This window comes from Alligator sinensis, unplaced genomic scaffold (assembly GCF_000455745.1).
Source record: "Alligator sinensis unplaced genomic scaffold, ASM45574v1 scaffold512_1, whole genome shotgun sequence".
Taxonomy (NCBI): Eukaryota; Metazoa; Chordata; order Crocodylia; family Alligatoridae; genus Alligator; species Alligator sinensis.
Window position 1 is genome coordinate 2,526,943 of NW_005842063.1, and position 20,253 is coordinate 2,547,195.

Here is a 20,253-nt window from a genome sequence, read left to right on the forward strand (position 1 = left end):
AGACTGCACGCAGTGGAGCTGGCGTTGCAAGCTCATTCGACCTAGCTACATGGCTTCCAGGGTTGGAGGCAGTGGGGACAGCAAGGGTGGGCTTGAGTGGTGTTTTCCCAGCTCTGTGCCTGGCTGGGATATGCGCGTGCGTGTGCAGACGGAGTGCGCTCCATCGACTGCACATCTCCGTGCAGCTAGAGTTTAAGTCCAGGAAAAAGCAGGGGTGGGATAAGCTTTCTCTGGTTTAGCCCTGCGAAGGTGACACCCAGTGCTGAGCCACCACCCCCTGCACTTACTAGTCGTTGGATAAAAATGCAGAGGACAGTGGCGGGGTTTCTGCCCCACTGCAACCAAAGGGTCGGGCTACAACCCAGGCCCAGCCCCAACCAAGGCCAGCATCATTGGGGTGTTATACAGGACTCAATGAACAGCGTCAGGCTCCCGGGACCCCTCAGAGCAGCCACGACCTGTTTAGTGGTAGTTTATTTTTTTCTTAAAACATTTACTTTGTACAAAAGAGCCGTTCTCCGTACACGAGACAATACATGCAGGGGACCCCGGGCGCAGCAGGAGATGGTGGCACGGCTGGGGGGGGTCGGGTCTCAACACAGGGGCAGGGATGGGCACGTTTGCTGCGTATGGGCACGTTTACGTCCACTGCAGCTGGTGGGGGGCGGAGGGGGCATCCCTTTGGGTCTCAAAGGGGCTTGCAAGCCTTGCAGCGACCAGACAGAAGCACGAAGGGACAGACTCAGCTCGGAGGTGGGCACAGCAGAGGCGATAGCAGAGCTGCAAAGCTCCCCTGCCCACTGGCATGGGGGTGAGTGGTGAGTTGCCACCAGCTGAAAGAAGAACCAGAGCCAGGAAAAAGCACAAATCTAGGGGTGAAGAGGGACAGCTTCTGGCAGGGCAAGGAGCTGGGGCAAGAAGCACCATGCCCACACCCCCGGGAGCAGGAGCAGGGCGAAGGAATGGGGAGAGGGGCAGGCAGGAGGCAACCACTCCTTTCTGCAACCCCCGGTCTCTCTGTAGCTCACCCCTCCCACGGGGCCCTGCAGGCGCGGGCTGCATGCATGTAGCACCTGGCTCTCAAAATAGCAGAAAACCCAGTGGACTTCCTCGGCCCCTGGAGCAGCAAACCATACCTGTTCGGGTCAGGAGTCTTCTGTGGTTTACGGGGCCAACGGGGGAGCGGGAGACAGCCACGGTCTCAGCATTAGATGCTCTCCCCTGGCTGGATGCTGAGCGGAGGGAGACGGGTTGGTTTGCCCTGCACAGATAGCTGCTTTTGCAGGGAGAAGGAGACCCTGCCAGAGACCGGGGAGGGGTGTGGACCGGCCACAGCTGAAGTTTCAGTTCCAACATGCCCTTTAGCAATCATGGACCACAGCTGGGATCAAACGGGCCAGGAAAACGAGCCCCATCTCCCTAGTCCCCATCTGCCCCACACTTAGATCTGCTGCCTGGTCCAGCGCCCAGGTGGAAGCAGGGGGGAGTTCAGGCAGGAGGGAAGCAACAAGAGCAAAGTCCTACCAAGCTGCGAAGGAGCGAGACAGAGCGAGAAAGAGAGGGGCCAGGGACTCGGGCAACCCTTACACCTGTTCTCTTAGATACTCTACATATAAACCGGGCCGGGTGGGCTGGGCTGGGCTGCGTGCCCTCAGCCCCAGCCGCCGGCCTTTATAATATAACAAAGTGATAAAAATAATACAAACCCTATATTATGTGCACAAAATGGACTTTTATGCTGTTTCATGCACTGTGTTTCTTTAGCACCATGAGCGCAACCACCTTATTCTACGGGGGGAGATGGAAGGCCACTTGGGGAGGGTGGGGGTGGAAGGGCTTTCCTCTGGGTGGGTCGGGTCCTTTTGGCGTCCACGCGGCCTGGCCTTCGCGACGGTGGAGCCGCGGCCACGTGCCTGCCCTCCGGCCTTAGCAGCCCCCACAGCTTCTGGTGCAGGAGGTAGCCACGATTTGGCAGAGGCCGCTGGTTGCCATCACGCCGCATTTGGAGAACTTGTCGCGGCAGAGATCAGCTGAGGGGGTGGAAGGGGCGAGAAGAAACCAGTTGTGAGGGGTCGGGAGGAGACCCCGGGAGCTGGGCTGGAAGCACGGGGGCTCCCGGGCATTGCTTCTCCTGGGAGATGCAAAAGCTGAGCTGCTGCCCCACGAGAGGACCCCTCGGTGATGCCGTTGCCACCATTTCCGCTGCCACAAGCCCAATTTCCCACCAGTCCGCATTCATCCACATTGGCGGCAGCAACCGGGCCGTACCCCGGGGGTGTTAGCCAGGCCCATGGGCCTGTAGCACAGAGCGGGAGGAGGAAGGCAGCCCTGGGAGACGCTCCCTTCCCTCCTGCTGTGGTTTGGAAGTGGCTCAAGGCCCAGTGACCCCAAACCACGTGTCCCCGTGTCCTCCCTCCAGCCCCGGTTCAGGCAGAGAGCTGCAACCCAGCCAGGCTCCCGCTGGACCGGCCCATGCCAGCTCCTCCAGGGACTGCCAGACCCCTTCCAGGGGCGAGACAGCGGGTCGGGCCCCGATCCGGCTTTGAAGCCACGTTCTCTTGGCAGCTGTGTTTAGAGAGCGGTGCAGGGTGGGACAGGAGGGGCTTTCCAGTCGAGGGGCTCCCGGCGCATCACGCTCTTACCTCGGAGCAGCTCTTCGTGTGCGCAGACCGTGCGGACGCAGATCTCCTTGTTGATGACGTACACCCGGCGGAGGCTGGAAGAGAGAGCGCGTGGCTGAAACCAAAGCTGCCTCGTGCCCCGGACGTGGGCAAAAGCCCCCGCGGGTCCTACCAAGTGCGGCACGGGTCCATTGGGTCAACCCAACAAGCTCCCGCGCTCTCCCATGACAAGCGGGGACCAGGCTTGACCGTATCCGCCACCCGTCGCTTACCTGTAAAAGCAGATTTCATTCAGGCACTGCTTGCAGGGCTTGTGGACCGAGTACAGCCTGGTGCAGGGGTACTGCTCCTCCCGGCAATCTGCACAAGAGGCGGCACGCGCCGGTGAGGGCTCCGCACGGGCACCTTGGCTGCCGGCGGCTTCCCAAGAAAGCACTCTTGGGGTTGTTCTCAAGCTGTGTGGGTGCATCCACACACACACACACACACGTGCGCACACACACACATGCACATACTCACACCTACTCGGTGCATCGCCCCAGCTGCAAATCAGAGACAAGGGTGCAACATCCTGCATCGATGCAGCAACGCAGGGGTCTGCCTTGGCGCTCTTCTCCCCAACCACCAGCTCTGCTTGGGTCTTGTGGACCCACGAGGATGTGGTATCCCTCCAGCCCAAGGTACGTGGCCATGGGGAAGAGGGGGTGAGAGGAGCAAGCTGCCCCTCAAGGTTGGGGGCATCCCTGCAGCGAGCGCCGAGGGCTGCGGATAGCACCGTGCCTCGTGCTGCTCACACACATCGACGCCTCCACGAGCTACAGGGGGGAGGCAGGGAGACGGCGGGAACACCGGGCTTTCTTGACAGTGCGGCTGTGTGGAAACACTGCTGGGGGAGCCGCCGAGCCCTGTTTGGCTTGGCCGGAGCCGCGCGCTCCAAGCCCTGCACGCACTTGGCAGCCGAGGCGGGCTCGCTCGAGCTGGCCGGGGACGTGGCTTTGCCTGGAGCGCGGCCGGTCCTGCTCCCGCCCCGTCACCAGCTCCCCCTCCCTGCATTATCCTGCCCTCCACACGCACACACACAAATGCACACATGCACGCACACACGTGCACGCACACGCACGCACAAATGCACATGTGCACACACATCCAGGGCATGAAACAGACCTCTACACACAATACACACACATGCACTCACATACAGGGCATGAACCAGACCCCCCCCAATACACATACACACACATGCAAACACACACAGGCACTCATGAACGTACACATGCACACACACACACATGAACCAGATCCCTCTTCCCCAGTACACACAGAAACACACACCACAAACCAGCCCCCCCTCCCCAACATGTACACACACAAGCACAACACAAATGAGACTCCAGCTAGGTCCAGCCCATGGGGGAAAGGCTTTGCAAACCCAGCTTGTATGGCTGGAGCAGCCCTGGGACAAAGGCAGAGGAAAGGGGGTGGGTGGGGAGGAGACCCCCGAGATCTGGGGAAGGATCTGAGTGCGAGGGACCCCAGTGCAGCTGGGTTTGGTGCCAGCCCTCCAGGGCTTCAGCAGGGGCTGGAGCATCCCCTCCCCGCCGGGACAGCACTGTCCCTGCAGGGAAATTCAGCAGAGGGCAAGGACCTGACCCTGCACTTCCAGATGCTCAGATGCCAAGGTGGCACGAGGCACAGGGCCAGGTTTAGACATAGGGGCAGCCTTCGTGGAGGCCCCACTTCTGCTCGACACAAGCAGCTTCTGCATGAAAAATGCCATGGAGGCTGGAATCCCCCAGGCAGCTCGCAATTGCTGGCAGGAGCCTGGTGCTCTGCCTGCTACCACGGCAGCTCCTCCGTCCTGGGGAAGGGGAGTGAGGCCAGGACCGTGCCCTGGCTCCTCTCTCGCAGCTCGCATGAGCTCTTTTTTTCCACCTCCTTTAAGTTTTCCAGGCCTGCCTTCCACCCCCGAGGAGCTGGGAGATGCACGGCCTCACCCGAGCGGCGGGGCTTACCGAGAGGTCCGGGCTCTGTGGGTTCGGTCTCGGGGACAGCATCTGGAGGGGGAAGATGTTGGGCAGAGCTGAGGATGCGGGGCAGGGGCACTGCTTCTCCCTGCTCTGAATGCCCCCCAGCCCTTCCCGTGTGGAGGAGCCGTGCTGGGGAACCAGGGCCCAGGGGCTCCGTCTGTCCGGGGTCTGCAGTGCAGCAGGGGAGGTGGGGCACCAGTCCCTTGGCCATGCACCCGAGGCCTGGAAAGGCAGGTGCAAGGGACCACAGGCAACTCCTTGGAAGGTGTCAGAAACCTGGCGCCACTGAACGAGGCTCTGTTCCACCTACTAGGCACCTCACGTGCCCCACGTCCACCCTGGCTGACCCTCGGAGAAACCCTCGGCCACCTACTGCTGTCATGGGCTGTCCTCCGACTGCCGCAGATAGCGGAGAGGACGTGGCCGCCGACGGCATTCACGACTTTTCAGGGATGCAGCAGGATGGTACTTTGATGCCTCCACCCAATGCACCTTATAGGTGCAACAGGGTCTGGCCTGGGGTGCCTAAATCACCTAGGACTTGGGTCTGGCGCACTCTCTAGAAGTCAGTGTGCGGGAAGTGAACTGCTCTGGGTTTTGCATCAGTCACCAAAGGAAAGACCTCTCCGGAAGAGGTTTGTAGCACAGTCCCTGAGGGTTGCACACCCACCAAAGGAACGGCCCCCATCTCCACCCGGACGGGCCAGTATCCCGAGGGACCCCCTGTCCGGAGAGGCCAGCGGCCCCGCTCTGCTACGTACCTGGGGTGGGCGCTGGGATCTCCAGCTGGGTCTGCTGCTGGGACTGATACTGGAACTGCTCTTCGGGGACGCGCGGGGTGACCGCTGCAAGGGACAAGGGGCAGGCTCAGCTCATCCCCCACCCAGGAGCCAGGCCAGAGCCCCCCCGACTTCATCACTTGGGCCAAGGTTGCTTTTGCTTCCCCTGAAATGGACCCAAGGAGCGAAACCCAGCCGGGCTCCACGAGGGGCGGGAAGAGACCCCTCTGGGCAAAGGGTCTCCTCCCTGCACCCTGTCAGGGCTAGCGGGCAATATGCTGGCAGCTGTTGCCAGCTCCTGCTGCTCGCCAGCTCTCTCTACAAACGCCAGCGTCTTGCATAGAGACAGCTGCCAGCCTCCTCATAGCACAGGGATGGAGCCGATGGAGGAGAGGGCCCCACGTCCGAGGCGGGTGGGTGAGGCCACAAAACCAGCCGAGGAGATGGGAGAGGATGACCGCAGAAGCAATGGGGATGAAGGCCGGTGGGTCAAACCGAGGGAGATGCCCCCCGGAGACCACCCATGCCCCAGGCTTTCAGCCCTCCAGAAATGATGGGCAGCTGGTAAGACACGCTCCCTCCACCCGCTCTGGGGAAAGAGAGGCACTTACCGTGATAGTCATAGTAATCTAGATTTTCTAGAAACAAAAAAGCAGAGAAAGGGCTTGTTTTAGGGGGAAAGGAGACCAACAAACCAGCTCAACCCGAGGCACGAAGCCCCATTCCTCCCTCTCCAACCCCCCGAGCACGCTGGCTGATGCTCTGATGCATGAGACGGGGGTCCGAGGACTTCAGAGCTGCTGCGTGAAGTCCACGACATTGGTCCCCAGCACAGACAAGCGCTCAGCGCCTCTGCAAGCAACGCTCGGATCCAGACGCCTCCCTGCGGCCACCTGGACGGAAGAGGCAGGACTCGACAGCTTCCAAAGGGACTCGGGATTTTTGGTGCCCGGACGGAGCCACTTCCAAAGGGCCCATTTGCAAAAGGAAGGGGCACTGTCCCTTCGAGGCCGTGCAGCTTGAAGAGGAAAATCCCCGAGGCCAGGTTGGAAATCTGGGCTACTGCATGGAGCCTGTGTAACGGTTCGCTGGGAGGAACTTGAAATCCCAGGAATTTCCCCCCCCGCCCCCAGTTGAGATCCCAACGGCTGGACAATGTGCCCTGCTCAGCAAGGCTTTACAATCTCAGACGGTCTGTGAGCAATTACCGCAGGCAGAACCGCTCCTGCCTTTGCGTGTCTACCCGTGCTGCCCCCATTGCCTGGACTGTATTACAAAGCCCCCCGGGGAATAAAAACCACAGTCTGTTTAATTCAGCTTCGGTACCGGACTGGGGCAAGCAAAATATTTGGTCTTTTCTTCTCTTTTGCTTTTTCCCCCAAACAGATCTCGGCTGCTGGAGGCTCCGAGACGCCGAAACGTGTTTCTTGGAAGGAGCTTGGCACGGCCCGCGGCAGAGACCCAGCAGTGACTCGACTGCAATCATTTCCCTGAAATCTCGTGAGCCATCCCGAGCAGCGGGAAGTGGAAAAACGAAGTTCGCCAAGCTCCTGTTAACGGGATAAGCAAGGCTCTCCAGATGGGACGAGGCAGGCGCTGTGGCAATACCTCCTCCCATCTGAATGGCTCTAGCAGGCAGGAACACCAGTTTCAAATGCATCAGCACCCGGACGTGTGGTATGGAGATGCCCTTCCTATGTGGCTTCATTCATTCCTGGGCACCTTGGTACCAGGGGGGTATCGGCAAATTGGAAAAAACCCAGCAAACAGCATCAAAAAATGACCAGGGAGCTGGAAAGAACCAATACTGGGGGGGTGAGGGTGTGCGTATGCGGGAATTGAATTGAATCACATTGCTGCGGCTCAGGTTGGAGCTGCGGGGCACAATCTCCAAGGTGCAGGAATCGAGGAAAGGGGGAAATGCTGGAGGAGGATAATATCCAGGAAGGGGACGTTGAGATTGAATATGAGCAAGAAAAGCCTCCTAAGGACATGATCTATTGGGCCGTGGGACAGTCTCCGCCACAAAAGGAGGAGAAGGTGCCACGGCAGAGCTGCTTATCCCCGGGTAGGAGCATGCACTCTTCCCCCACAGAGCAAGTAGCAAGCTGCCCACCCCCAAACGGTGCCGAGAGGCCGTGGCGAAGCCACCAGACTCAGAGTTGCACTCACCTAACTGACCGTCGTACTGGGAATATTGCACTGGTTCGGGATACGGGACCTCTTCGAACATGTACTGTCCCTGGACCAGGACGGCTGCTGCAAAAACACGCGACAGGTGGGAGAAATCATGGTGTTACTGAGCGAACACAGCGCTGCGGATGTCCCGATCTGCCCTCCCACGCTCACGCTTTTGCCCTGGCCGCGAATCATCCATTGTCAAAGGCAGTTAAGAAGGCACAGGAGAGCAGGAGCCGGCCCGGAGCCCCTGGATGTTCGTGTGCACATGTGGCCATGCCCATTGCGGGGCAAAAACTTCAAACCCATGTCTAGGGGCTTCGTGTCAGGGTCCACACCCCTGATGCCTTCCCAGGACAGAGCCCAGGGGATGTGTGCACCAAGGCAGCATGAAGCTCAGAGGCTGGATCCAAGGTGGAAAGATGCTGGGCTCCAGCGTGGGCCGAGCTCATGACGGGGCAGGCTGCTGAGCACTGAGGGGTGCAGAGAGCAGGTGTTTGGTGCCCACGGACAGCCGCGTGGAGGGGACCCACCATCCCCAAGGGCAGCGGGTTGCAGCTCGAGGCCTTGCAAACAGGGCAGGAGCCCAAGACGAGCCGCCCTCCGTCTGGAAGCAATCGCTGCAACAAGAGCTGCCCTAATCCTCGGCAGATGGCGGGGGAGGAGGAGAGGCCGCCCACCCCGACCGAAGCCAGACCCTTGCAGGGAGCTGCCAGGATCCAAGCTGTGCCCAAGGACGGGGCCCCCCCAAACACGGCTCCCAACTGTCAAGCAAAGGCAGGGCGGGGGGTTTCCCCTCTCCAGCCTAAATATACACCTGCCTAGTTCAGCACGGGCCAAGCTCACTGCGCGTTTCCTCTCCCATTGCCATCCCACTCAGGAAACACCAGCACCTCGCTGGGTCTGGACCCAACCCAACCACCTAGCGCCTGCCCTACACCGGCCCCTCGGGGAAACCCTCCGCTGCTGCTCTACTGCTGTGCCAGCTCCGTGCACGTGCCCTAGTGTAGAAAGGGCTCAGCGGGGCCACGAGCCACTTCACGGCCATGTCGGGTAACCTGCCCCTGTGCCGATGCGTGTAAAACAGGGTGAAGAAGACGCCAGTGCTCTGCCCGTGCTAGCGCTCCTACCCCGATGAGCCCAAAGCAACGTTACCGCGGTGCGGCTATCGGCCGACTGCATGGACTTTGCTTTGCTTTTCAGCCGTTCTCAGCTCAGCCAAGCCAGAAGCTGGCCCAGCCCAGCCTGGCTCCAGGCTGCAAATGCTGCCAGGGAAGGGCTCATCCCCCAACCAAGGGAAAACCAAGATGCAATCAAGTCACTAGACTGTTTCGAGCAGTTCATTTAAACCTTCCTGCTGCTTGAGAGCGACAGGGCATTTGGTCCTGCTCTTCCTGCCACCAAATGATCTCCCAAGTGCAAGTGAGCCCTTCGGATTTGCAAACGCGAGCTTCCTTCGGGACCCCCAGGCTTCCCCTGAGCAATTCCCCTGCATGCAGACAGCCCTCCGCAGGCATGCCGGGGCTCGGGGGCACGGCTGCAGGGCTCACACAAGACATCCCCAGGGCCAGGCAAGACATCCCTGGGCTCACGCCGCTCCCCCAGTTATAGGAAGCGCTTTGGAGGCTCTCACGCACGCCACGTCCAGCACCCAGCACGTCACTCTCATCTCAGGCAGAGCACAAAGCAACTCAGGGGATCGAGTTCCACTTCCAGCTCTGTCGGGAGCCTGTGGGGTGATCTCGGGTGAGCCGCTGTTGCGTGCCTCAGTTTCCCCAACTGTGGAGACAATGACCCTGACCCTCCTCTGGCCTTGACAAAAAAGCTACAGGAAAAAAAAGCTGGAGGGTGTCAGTACTAAGACGTTTTAATGCTATAGCAGAGGCCCAGCATGAAGCACAGACCCTGAATTGGCTGCTGGAGATGACTTGCAGCGGGAGAACGTGGCATCAGGGCTGCCTGATGCCACGTCAGAACGATCTCCCCTTCAACGCTATCCTGCACCAGACGCGATGCCTGTACCTGGCAACACCTCCCGCAGAGCAGGGGTCTGGGAGCACCAACCACATCCAAAACCACACAAGAAAAGAATCTCTCTCCCCTTCGTGTAACACACCTGATTCACCCGCTGAGCTGCTTTGATGACTTGCATTAAACAGCACACAGCGGTTATGTCCAGAAACGGCCGATTCCAGCTCCGGGAGGCACAAACCCAGCGAGCGGGCTGCCAGCTCTGCCGAGTCTTGTGATAAGAGGGATTCATTTAAAAACCCCACGGCTCCGGGATTCACGCGCGCACACAAGACATGCATTTTCTTTTCTTTTTTCCCCCAAAAGAAAGGCTGCGGCCCCTCTGGTTGCAGAGAAGAGCTTGACAAGACAAGCCCAGGGCATCCTCAAGGCTGACGGCAGAAGACGAAGCAAAGGAGCCCGGAAGAATGAAAGACAAGGAGACTTCAAAAGTTCAGCCCTTCTCCTGCTTTCTGAAATAGCACGGACGCTGGGCCACGATTCGTGTCGGCAATATGCCACGGGCTGGGGCTGGCGCTGGGTTAGTGCCACTGTTTCCTTGTGCCTCTTTCCTCCTGCAAGGTCAGAGCCGCCCTCCGACACCCCCAGAAGATGGGTCTTTGCAAAACGTCGGACCACGTGAAGCAGCGTGGCCTGCTCCTGCTTGCACCCGGTGCCAGAGCTGCAGCTCTGGTCTCCTCCAGGGCTCCCTCAAGCCCCACTGCCCCACCTGTAGCACAGCCTAGCTAAAGTCTGGGGGAGCCAGGGGCAGGGCTGCCCTCCAGCTGCAGGAGCAAGGCCCAGGCCGAGCTGCTCGGCTCGTGCCACATGGAAGGGGCTCGCGTGGCACCTCTGCAGAGGCCTGGAGCTGCGGAGGGGAGCCGAGGGCACCCTGTACCTGGGGCTTGGCTGCAGCCCATTGTCCTCAGGGCTTCCTTGCACTGAAGATGCTTGGGGGAGCCTCTGCATTTCTGTGCCCTGCGCCCCATTCCTCCCACCGTCCATGTCCAAGACCTGGCTGCTCGGGGCCGGGCTGGTAATACTTTCCATGTGTCCGTTACCCTCTGCGCACAGAGGTTTGGCTTGCAGCTTCCCTGCCTCCGGCCTCCCCGGCTTGTTGACTCCTCGTTTTCATCGGGGCCCTTGCCAGACATGCCAGGGGGGAGGTGGAAGGGGGGCTCGAACTAACTCCCCTGGATCCAGCACTGCCAACCCCCCCGCGGCTGCACGTGCGCTGCAATAGCACAGCGTGCTGACTCAGGAGGCGTCGGTGTTGGCCCAGGGCCCTGCCTGCTCTGCGGTGTCCAGGCTGAGGCCACGCAGCCTCTCATCTGGGGAATTGTGCGTAGGTTGAACGGTGCCCTGCAAAGGTCTCCTGGCCCTGTGCTACCACAGCTGCAGGACAGCCCTTCCTCTCCCCCGGCCCTCCACGGACAGACGGCCATCGCATCCCGTGCTAAGCTGCCCTGGTGAAGCCCCGGCCGACCTCCCCGCGTGGATGCTGGGATGGGAGGAATGACTTCAGATGCAGAATGGATGTCTGGAAAGACTGAGTGACTTGGCAGAGGGCACGTGGGGAAGCAGTGGCAGAGGTGGGGATTGCCCCAAGCCCAGCCTGCTCTCAGATCCTGCATATAAAGGAGCGCGGCATCGAGGTCAAGTGCATCTACCTGCTTTGCTCCTCCTGCTTTCCACCCAGCTGTCTCATAAGGCTGGAGAGATGCCACCTCCTCGCCAATCCCCAAGCAATCACCAGTCCCCTTCCCCGCGATCCCAGCTGATTGCCACCCACCTCTCCCTGTCCCACCCAGCTCAGCAACTCTGCAAACAGGCCTGCGGACTTTGATCAGGGCTTTTCCCGCAGGTCCTCAGCAAGAGCATCTTCTTCCGGGCTTGGCGAGCCCCGGGCCCGTGGGCACGTGCCACTTGCCGCGCCGGTTCTTAGCGGCAGGCTGGGGCGAGAGGGTCCGGCTGGCTCGTGCTCACCTGGCAGACACAGCAGGAAGACGCACGCTGCTCTCATCGTCGTGGGTAGTCGGGGAGAGGAGCAGAGCGGCTCAGGAGGTAGTTGGATGAGCTTGGGGCAGTCTGGAAAAGAAGAGGGGAGAGGGGGGTTAGCCGGGGACCATCTAGGGGGACTCGGTCAGATATATGGAGAGCACAAGCATCAATGAACTCATTGTTCATGCCATCAGGGGCACAGCACAGAGCAGAGGTGGAAGGCAAAAGGTGGGAGGGACCGTGCCGGGAGAAGCAAACAAGCCCAAAGCAACAAAGCGGGCACAAAAGCCAGGTCGTGGGCTCATGAAACCCAGGGTTGCCCTTGCAAGATGGTCAGCCAGCACCTCACACAGGGAAACTGAGGCTTGGGGAATTTAAGGGATATAGCCGGGGCCATGCAGCACATCAGTGGTGGAGCTGGGACTAGAAACCAGGGGCTTCCCCTCCAACCCAGGCTCCTGCTTTAAGCATGAGAGCATCACTTCCTCCCCCCAAATCGCTCCGCCCGTACTGCCTGCCAGGGCCACCTTGTTCTTTCTCCCTTCAAAAGCCTGGTGCCTGCCACGTCCCACGGGTGTCGGTGGGTGCAGGTGACACAGCCTCGCTGGAAAGCTCATCTCTACGCAGCCTTAGTATGGGCAAGTTTAATACAGAAAGGACCGCACCGATGTCCCCAGGGCCAGTCTCTGCTGGACATTGGTCAGAAGCCACAACACCCAGCTCCGATGTGCACCAGTGCATCTGCCGAGATAAATTCCCACCCTCAACCGCCCTCCATTTCCCTGTCCGCAGACACCAACTATTCAGAATTTCCTTTTCTGAGCATTTCAGGATGCGCGGATGAATGGGGCTCTCCACGATAAGACCTTGTCTTTCTCCATTCCCGGTTCCAGGTGACGCGATGCATTGTATTGTGCTGAGACGAAACACCCACTGCTGGCTATGCAGCAGATACAAGCCACGCAGCGGTCATGGACCAGCTCAGGATGCTTTGGGCACGAGCCACTGCAAACCCAGACCGCTGCTGCACGGCCCCTGCCCCTGCTCTGCCGATGCCCCCAACCCTGGCTTGCAACACCTTGTAGCAGCCCAGCGCCAAGACAGACGTCCCCTGTCCCACGATGCTGAGGACCTGGACAGGGGACACACTGCTGTTTTGCATGCTAACATGTGTTAAGCCAGGATCCGGAGTGGACAGATAGCCATCACCTGTCCTGGGGTAGTTGCCTGCAGCGTGTGCTGTTACAGTGCCCTGTCATTAGGTGTTTGGGGAGCAGGTAATAGCCTTGGCCTTGAGCAAACAGCCACTCTGGGACACGATGCAGGCAGACGTCACCTACGGCAGGGTCACGCTCCATCATTTCAGATTGGAAAAAGCTCCCTACCTGCTCCTTTTTCACACTGGCGTTAACACAGCAATTGTCCAGACCCTAATCCCATTATCTGTGGGCTGTAATCCCTTCCCCAGGGTCTCCACAGAGACTGCCAAGCAAACAGACGACACAGACAGCAGAGTGGCTGCTAAACTCGTTGCACGAGTGCCCAGGCCGAGGTGCCCTCGGGCTCTCCGAGAAGAACGAGGCAGCCCCGCCAGCCGTGTTCCCGACAGCCCTCGCGCCCGGTCCCAGTGGGGCGCACGCTCTGGGTGCCCCGGGGGCCGGTCCCCGTGGAAAAGCAATACATCCAGTCTCCTTCTGCTAAGACGGTGGTCCGTGGACCCCGGGGGTCTGCACACTATGTCTAAGGGGTCCGCGAAAGATGACTATGATCAGTATGTGAATACCCACGCTTACCATTCAAAGGGGTCCGCGCCTCCATTTGAAATGTTTTAGGGGTCTGCAAATGAAACAAGGTTGAAAACCACTGCGCTAGGACGACGGCTGGAGTGCAAACCCGGCCCGACAAAGCAAGAACACACGCAGCGCTCGCTCTCCGACACTTGCGTGCATTATCCGTGAGCGTGGCATAAGCGCGCAGGGCCAGCGGCCGGCTGACACGGAGCCAACGTGGATCCTCACCCCCGCCTGGGGCACATCCTGCTGGTGAAAGGTGGGTGGGAATGACTGTCTTCATGGGCCAGGATGTGTTTCTGAGTCACGGTACTGGGGCCGGGGGCGAGAGGAAGCCTCTCGTGGACATGGGAGCCCATTAAGATGCATCCCACCAGGAGGAGGCCGGGGGGGGGGTCTCGGTGCAGACTGGGAGCTCACAGTGGCCTGGCCTCCCCGCACCATCACCCTTCTCCCACCCCAATGATGCACGTCCCAATAGGCAAGCCAAGAAAGGCGAACGGTAACACAGACTCCGGCTGATCCCGATTCTGCGGCCAAGCAGAGGCCCTCAAGCATCTCCCTCCAACACCATTCACGTATCACTACTGCCAAGAGGTCCCAGCCAGGACCAGGACCAGGACCAGGACCAGGACCGCCTTGTGCTCGGGGCTGTACGTACATGCAAGGGAGAGTGTACGTGGAAGGAAGGTTATTACCCCTTTGCCTATAGAGGGGGGAACCAAGGCTCTAAGGGATCAAATGACTCCCCCAGGGGCTCACAGGGAGGGGCCCGGAAAGCAACCTGCCCCTACCTTTCCCTGGAGCGACGCTCCCTGCAGATCTCAAGCCATTCAGTAGCTCAGCATTTACAACAATCAATCAAGTGCCTAGAGGTCAAAAGGCCTGGGACGGTCACCTCGTCCCACAGCTAAACCCTCCTGGGAGAGGGCTTTGCTTTGGCCCTGGAGAGCTGTGCACGAGTGACTGCTGCCCAGACACGATTCCTGCAGATTTGCAGTGGCCTAAAGCCCCGCACTGTGCTGTGTGGGTCCGGAAGCATCAATCCCTAGCAAGAACTGCTAAAGCCACCAGCTCGCTGGAGCAGCAACTGCTTCTGTCCTGGGTTTGTGCAGCGCCTGGCAGGACGCAGGCCCTGGGCTGCGGCTGTGGCTGCGAGGGCCCACCTCAATGCAAATAAATACGCCCGACTTGGTCTGGTTTTCAACCTCATCAGCCACCAGCCTCCGCTCCGCAGGACTGGGGCCGTATGGGAGAGGCAGAGCAGTGGTTGCAAGGAGCATCTTCCTTCCTGGAAGGCAAAGCCACCTCGGTGCCTCTGTCATGATGCATTGGATCCAAAACCCAACAGGGGCTTATCTGCAAGCCCCATCCTCCTCTCTCTCAACACAGAAACACCTCCAGGGCAGTCCTTGGGGTACATTCGTCTAGGGGGACCGCATCAGCCCCGAGCAGTGCTTTCTGGGAGCAGGTCGGGGCTGTCCCGCGGCTCCCCACACCTCCCTCCTTCCAAAACCACTGGATGGACCATTTAATTTTTGATGAAAGGAGGCTTTGAGCAAGTTAGGGGTTCAAAAATAATTCAAACACATGCAACAAGTCCCTCTGAAAACACAGCTCCGTCCGGCACCTTGTGACCGCTGTCCGCGAGGAGGGCTCCTCATGCAGGCAGCCTGGCAAGCAGAGAGGCCACGATGCCACGCCGGGGCAGAAACACGACTAGCTCCGACAGGATGTGCTTAGCCCCCATTCTCCCCTGTGTAAGGCAACAGATGCTGCTCATTTCCAAGGTATCCTTTCCAAAGCAAGACGCTGACCTGCCACCTTCTCCCAAAGCACACGTCTTTGCAATGGAGTGGCATTTCCCACCATAAACTCCAGCAACAGCCCTGAGCCTTCGGGTGCTAATGCAGATGCAGATGCTGGACCACAGAAGTCAATGTGAGCAGAGGGAACTCGTGCACGAGTGCAGCTAAGTAGTCGACAAGGAGAGGAAAGTGCAGCCAAAGACAGACTCCAGCGAGGTGGGAATAGGTTGATGCAAGGTTGGCATAAATCGTGACTTTGAAGTGTGTCGCTCCAAGAGGTCCCAGGGGCCTGTTCACAGAACCAGACCCTGCAATTAGCCCAGCCCGGGGTCAAAAGGACTCTATTTATAGGGGCCAGCGCATGGGTTGGAAGTCCCCCTTCCAATGTGCCCGGCAGCCCTCTCTGCACGAGGAGGAGAGACTGCGCTGCAGGAGGAGAAGGGCTTTGCTATATATTTTTTTCCTGCTAACTGTTCCTGGTTTTCCTGGAATGCTCCCCTCCCTCCTCGCCCACCCCCAGGCCCTGCCTGGTGAAGGAAATACTTGCTGCATGCTCGGGGCAAAGCCGGTTTCATTACCCGCCCTGGAACGCAAAAGGCTTTAGGCTCCAGGACTGCCCCCCTTGCTCCCCACTCCACCGTCACAGAAATGCTGCAAGACTCCTGCATGTGCAAAGCATCCAAGGAGGCCGATTCTGCCCCGGATTGAGCTGTCTTTTCATCCCTTTGTCATCAAAGACCAGAATCAGAAAAAATAAGGGTTGAAGGGACCCCGGGGGCTCACATCTAGTCCAACCCCCTGCTCCAAGCAGGACCAGCCCCAACTACATCATCCCAGCCCAGGCTTTGTCTACCCGGGTCTTAAACCTCCAAGGATGGAGACTGCACCACCTCTCTGGGAGCTGTCCCAGTGCTTTGCCACCCTCCTAGTGAGAAAGTTTTTCCTAACATCCAACCTCAACTTCCCTTGCTGCAACCTGGGCCCATTGCTCCTTCTGTCATCTGCCCCCCATGGAGACCAGTCCAGCTCCATCCTCTTTGCAGCCCCTCCGCAAAGGGAGTTGCAGGCTGCTATTCAATCCTCTTCTGCAGCCTAAATCAGCCCATTTCCCTCAGCCTCTCCTCACCAGTCAAATCCCCCAACCCCCGAACCAGTTTCATTGCCCTCCAGGGGTGGGTAGATGTGGGCTATATGACACGGACCCACCTATGTCAGCCCCTTCCCACCCTCTGAAAGTAGCTCTCCCCCTTGCTCCTTCTGAGCTGCCTAAGAGCCCGGCGTGGCCGAGCTGTTTGCGTGAAAGCAAAGGGGCTTTCCTGTCAAATGTGTAGCCCGTTCCCAGCCCTTTACTGTCCGCAGAAAGGTTAGCTCTTACTGGGCCTCTGAGAGACCTGTGCCCATTGCACAGCTGGGGAAACTGAGGCATGGAGCCGAGTAGGGCTTGTTCACATCTCATCTGGGACTCGCCATAAGGGTCACACAGGAAACGCAGCTGCAGATCACAAGAGGAGGGCACATGCCGTCCGTCCCCAGCTAGACCCGGGCTCCGGGGTTTTGATCCTTGTGCAGATGTTATCCAGATGTTCGTGTGCCAGTTACGGTGCATCCGCGCTGGCAGGAGCTGTGTCACGTGAACCGGTGCAAGGACAGCCCTGGCAGCGGTGACCCCACGTCAGGCAAGATGAAGGGATGTGGGGTCAGGGCAGAGAAGGCAGCACCTTGCTCCAGACACCTGCTGACCACGACAGCCTGCTCCAGCCCAGAAAACACCCAGGTGTTGACCAGGCACCAGTGCAGCGGTGCAGTCACGGGAGTGGGGCTGCTGCGCCCACGATCCCTGCGGGCAAAGGGGAGATCGTACCTCACCGCAGACCCGCCGTCCAAGCCGCGGGGCAGCAACAGCAGCTCCCTAGAAGTCACGTCTCTCCTACGATGCCACGGCTCCGCTGCACAGATAAACCTTTCTACCGCTGCTAGGATCTCACAGTCCGGCGGTGAACACAAGGCTGGGGCTGGCCAAGAGCATCCCCAAGGTGCCAGGCACGCCGGGCTGAGACGCACACTACGGTATGGGGACCTACTGCCTTGCCCCTCTCCCCCCGAATCTCTGGGCTCGTGTCCGGAAGAGGCTGCCCCCAAAAGGGTCGGTTGCTGCTCCCAAACAGCGGAGGGTCCTGCTGGAAAGATGAACTTTGCTTCCCCGCAATCCGCCCCCGGGAGACCCGGGAAGGTTTCACAGATGCAGCACGTACGAGCTCATCCCGGCCCACGCACACGTGCGCATGCAGCGAACCCTCCCGAGGGGGGGGATATTCCCACGGTTGCAATCCAAGACACGGGGTGAAGTCAGAGATAATCCAAATTAAGAGCTACAAGCTCCTTCAAGATAGCACAGGCAGGCAGGGCAGCGGGGGGGGGTCTAGCCTCAGCTCTGCCACCGAGCTGCTGTGTGACCTTGGGCACATCCCTTCCCCACGTCACACGTCTGATCTATTTAGACTAGAAGAACACCAGGACTGCCTCTTACTCGGGTTACGTACAGCGCCTAGCATAACGAGACTTTGATCTAGTTGGGGCCTCCCTGCGTTACCATAACACCAGCTCGCTCATTCATTTCATGTCCGTCATACGGACCTAGCACTGATCCCGACGCTGCTCGAGAAACAGCGACTCAAAAGGGAGGCAACAAGCTGCTTTTGGTCACCGAAGGGGAGACTAAATGACATGCTCAGGGTCACACAGGACATCAGGGGCAGGGAGTAGTGCCCAACCCTGCTGGTCCCCCTGGTTCATCCTTCCTCACCCACAGCATGTCACAGATCAGGACTGATCTATGGGGCAGGTCATCGGGTTCAAGGGCCAGTTTATCCGGCGCTACGCCAAAGGCCATTACACCGCCCGCTGTGTGGTCATCTCCCCAGCTTTGCCTCCTCTCCCCATCAGCTGTCGTGCCCCAGAAAGGCCATCAGCTCCTCTCCAGCCCTAGCAGCATCCCCAAGTCCGTCCGGCTGTGCCGCGATGGTCACTTTTTGGCCTAGCCGCCTCTCGGCTCCTCGTCCAAAGAGTCAGCAGCACCCGAACGGATGCAGCCTCATAAGCCCGGTCACGCTCGGCCCAGATCAGCGGGGCGTCATCCCGAGGACCAGGGCGGACGGACGCGGGCACGCAAGCTTCGAGCTGGACTGGGGCACAGGGCCGCTGCGTTTCTGGAGGCGCTTTCCTCTCTGCTCCACGCAGGGGTCTCCGGGCTCCAAGAAACCAGATGTTTTTGTAATACACATCTGGGAACAATCAATCCGGGGAAAGAACACCACAGTCTGGCTCTTTCATTCTCTGAAACTCCACCTTCCAAAATAGTTTCCCCTTCCCCCAGCTTTCTCTCTCTCTCCCTTTTTTTTTTTTTAAACACTAATCCAGCTGCCAGGGAGTGGAAGAACAAAGGGAATGAAAGAGGGTTTAGCTTTTTTGGCTCTTGACCAAAGGTAAAACTCACTGAAGTTGACTTAATTCTCCATCCCCTCCCCCCCAACACACTTATTTTTTTTTCCCCAAAGGACCCTAAAAAACCTTTTGTACACTCCGTTTTCAGGGGGGGGGAAAAAAAATCTTAAAGCTCCCTTCAGACATTCACATACATTTAGACGCATTTAACTGCGGACGATCAGCCACCCTGGAGTTCAAGCTTTCAAAATCAAGTTGATCCACAGCGTCTTAATTTTGGTGTTCCCAGCAGATGATTTGCAGTCACTCGGATTAAATCAGAAAGACATAAATACATCCGTGCATAATGCTTCGATAAATAAATGGGTTTTCTTGTTTAATTGAAAGCCCTGAGAGCGGCTTGGGGGACCTGAGCTCTGCTTTCTGGTGACCAAACACACGCGCGCACCACGCAAAGAGTCAAGAGCAACAAGGGAAGATTTTTGCCCATTCAACAAAGAAATGCGGCTGCCCCCCCTCCACGCGCACACCGTGCAAGTCATATTTCCATTGCCCCCGAAAACAGAAGCCAAAGAGGTGAATTTAGGCGCTGGGAAGTCCTCAGCCCTCCAGAGCAAACAGCGCTGCCCCGTATAACAAAGCATCCTCCACCTAGGCTCATTTTCTTACCAGTTTGGGATCTATGGGATGGTTTGTTCTCCTCCAAATGCCTTGATCTCTTCTGTCTGGTCTCAAAAGCTCCAAAATGGGACAAGTAGCTCCTACCTCCAACTTAATTGCATCGCTGGGTCCTAATGCTACCCCTCGTCCAGGCTTCCTTGGCTAGGGAAAAAAGAGCCGGTCATGTTACCCCCAGGCATTGATCTGCACAAAGACGGTGACTTTTTTTATTAAACAGCTACTTCAAAGCCTAGCGGCTGCAAGAGCAAGCAAAGAAGAGCCAGTTTGATGTTGCATTGGTACAGCTCCTAATGCACCACGGCTCTGATCTGTCGTGGGGCTCCCACGTGCCACCCCAACGCAAAGAAACGCAGGGAGCGGTAACAGCGGGCAAAGCACAGCCCTGCCGGGCACCGAGTCATGCAACGTGGAGCTGTGGTCACCATCACGGTGTCCTCCCGAGGCTTTTCGATGGCCCTTCAGGAACAGGGTGTCGCCGGTTTGATTAGCCCAGGTGATGGGAAAAGGCCTCCCAAGCTCACAGAGCCCAGCTCGTCTTCCCCTTGTATTGTGGAGACACCAACAAGCCTCAGTCATGGGCCGGGGTTTCACTGTGCTGGGCGCTGTACAGGCCCAGAGCAAAGATTATGTACCTGCTTTGTGGTTAGACAGGACTTCCTGCCTCGGGGTGGTAGCCCTGCGCTTCTTAGGCAAGCACCAGCCTACTTCGAGATCCTTTGAGGTGCTCTCCCCATTTTACAGCCGGGAACACTGAGCCAACTTCACGCCTGCAAACTGGGCGCTACAGCGCCTAGACCGGAGGCGCCCAAAGCCTGGAGTTTGGCACCTCCACGCCGGACTAGAAGAGCCAAGTGCCTCGGCGGGCGATAGTGCCAAGTGCCTGGTCGGTGGGGGTGGCCTGGAGACGGTCAGCAGGA

The 20,253-nt window shown here is 58.9% G+C and overlaps 1 protein-coding gene across 2 annotated transcripts; it reads right to left on the bottom strand.

The window, feature by feature from the left end:
* Positions 1-584: 584 nt before the first annotated feature.
* MFAP2 (microfibril associated protein 2) lies at positions 585-19,501 on the bottom strand. 2 transcript variants are annotated; one of them, XM_006023219.3, is made up of 9 exons: positions 19,325-19,501; positions 11,602-11,703; positions 7,600-7,683; positions 6,039-6,065; positions 5,410-5,493; positions 4,634-4,675; positions 2,894-2,981; positions 2,643-2,716; positions 585-2,030 (listed from the first exon to the last, which is right to left on the bottom strand). In XM_006023219.3, exons 2-9 carry the CDS (start codon positions 11,636-11,638, stop codon positions 1,927-1,929), a joined length of 540 nt encoding a protein of 179 aa, XP_006023281.1. In that variant the 5' UTR covers positions 11,639-11,703; positions 19,325-19,501; the 3' UTR covers positions 585-1,926. The 2 variants fall into 2 exon arrangements, with proteins under 2 accessions (XP_006023281.1, XP_006023280.1); XM_006023218.3 differs by having other exon boundaries at positions 7,600-7,686; positions 19,325-19,494.
* Positions 19,502-20,253: the final 752 nt, after the last annotated feature.

Coding starts and splice junctions, on each gene's coding strand:
- MFAP2 (XM_006023218.3), bottom strand. CDS start 11,638: ATGAGAGCAGCGTGCGTCTTCCTGCTGTGTCTGCCAG. Junction 2,717..2,893: donor AATGAAATCTGCTTTTACAG/GTAAGCGACGGG, acceptor TCTCTCTTCCAG/CCTCCGCCGGGTGTACGTCA. Junction 2,031..2,642: donor ACACGAAGAGCTGCTCCGAG/GTAAGAGCGTGA, acceptor CCACCCCCTCAG/CTGATCTCTGCCGCGACAAG.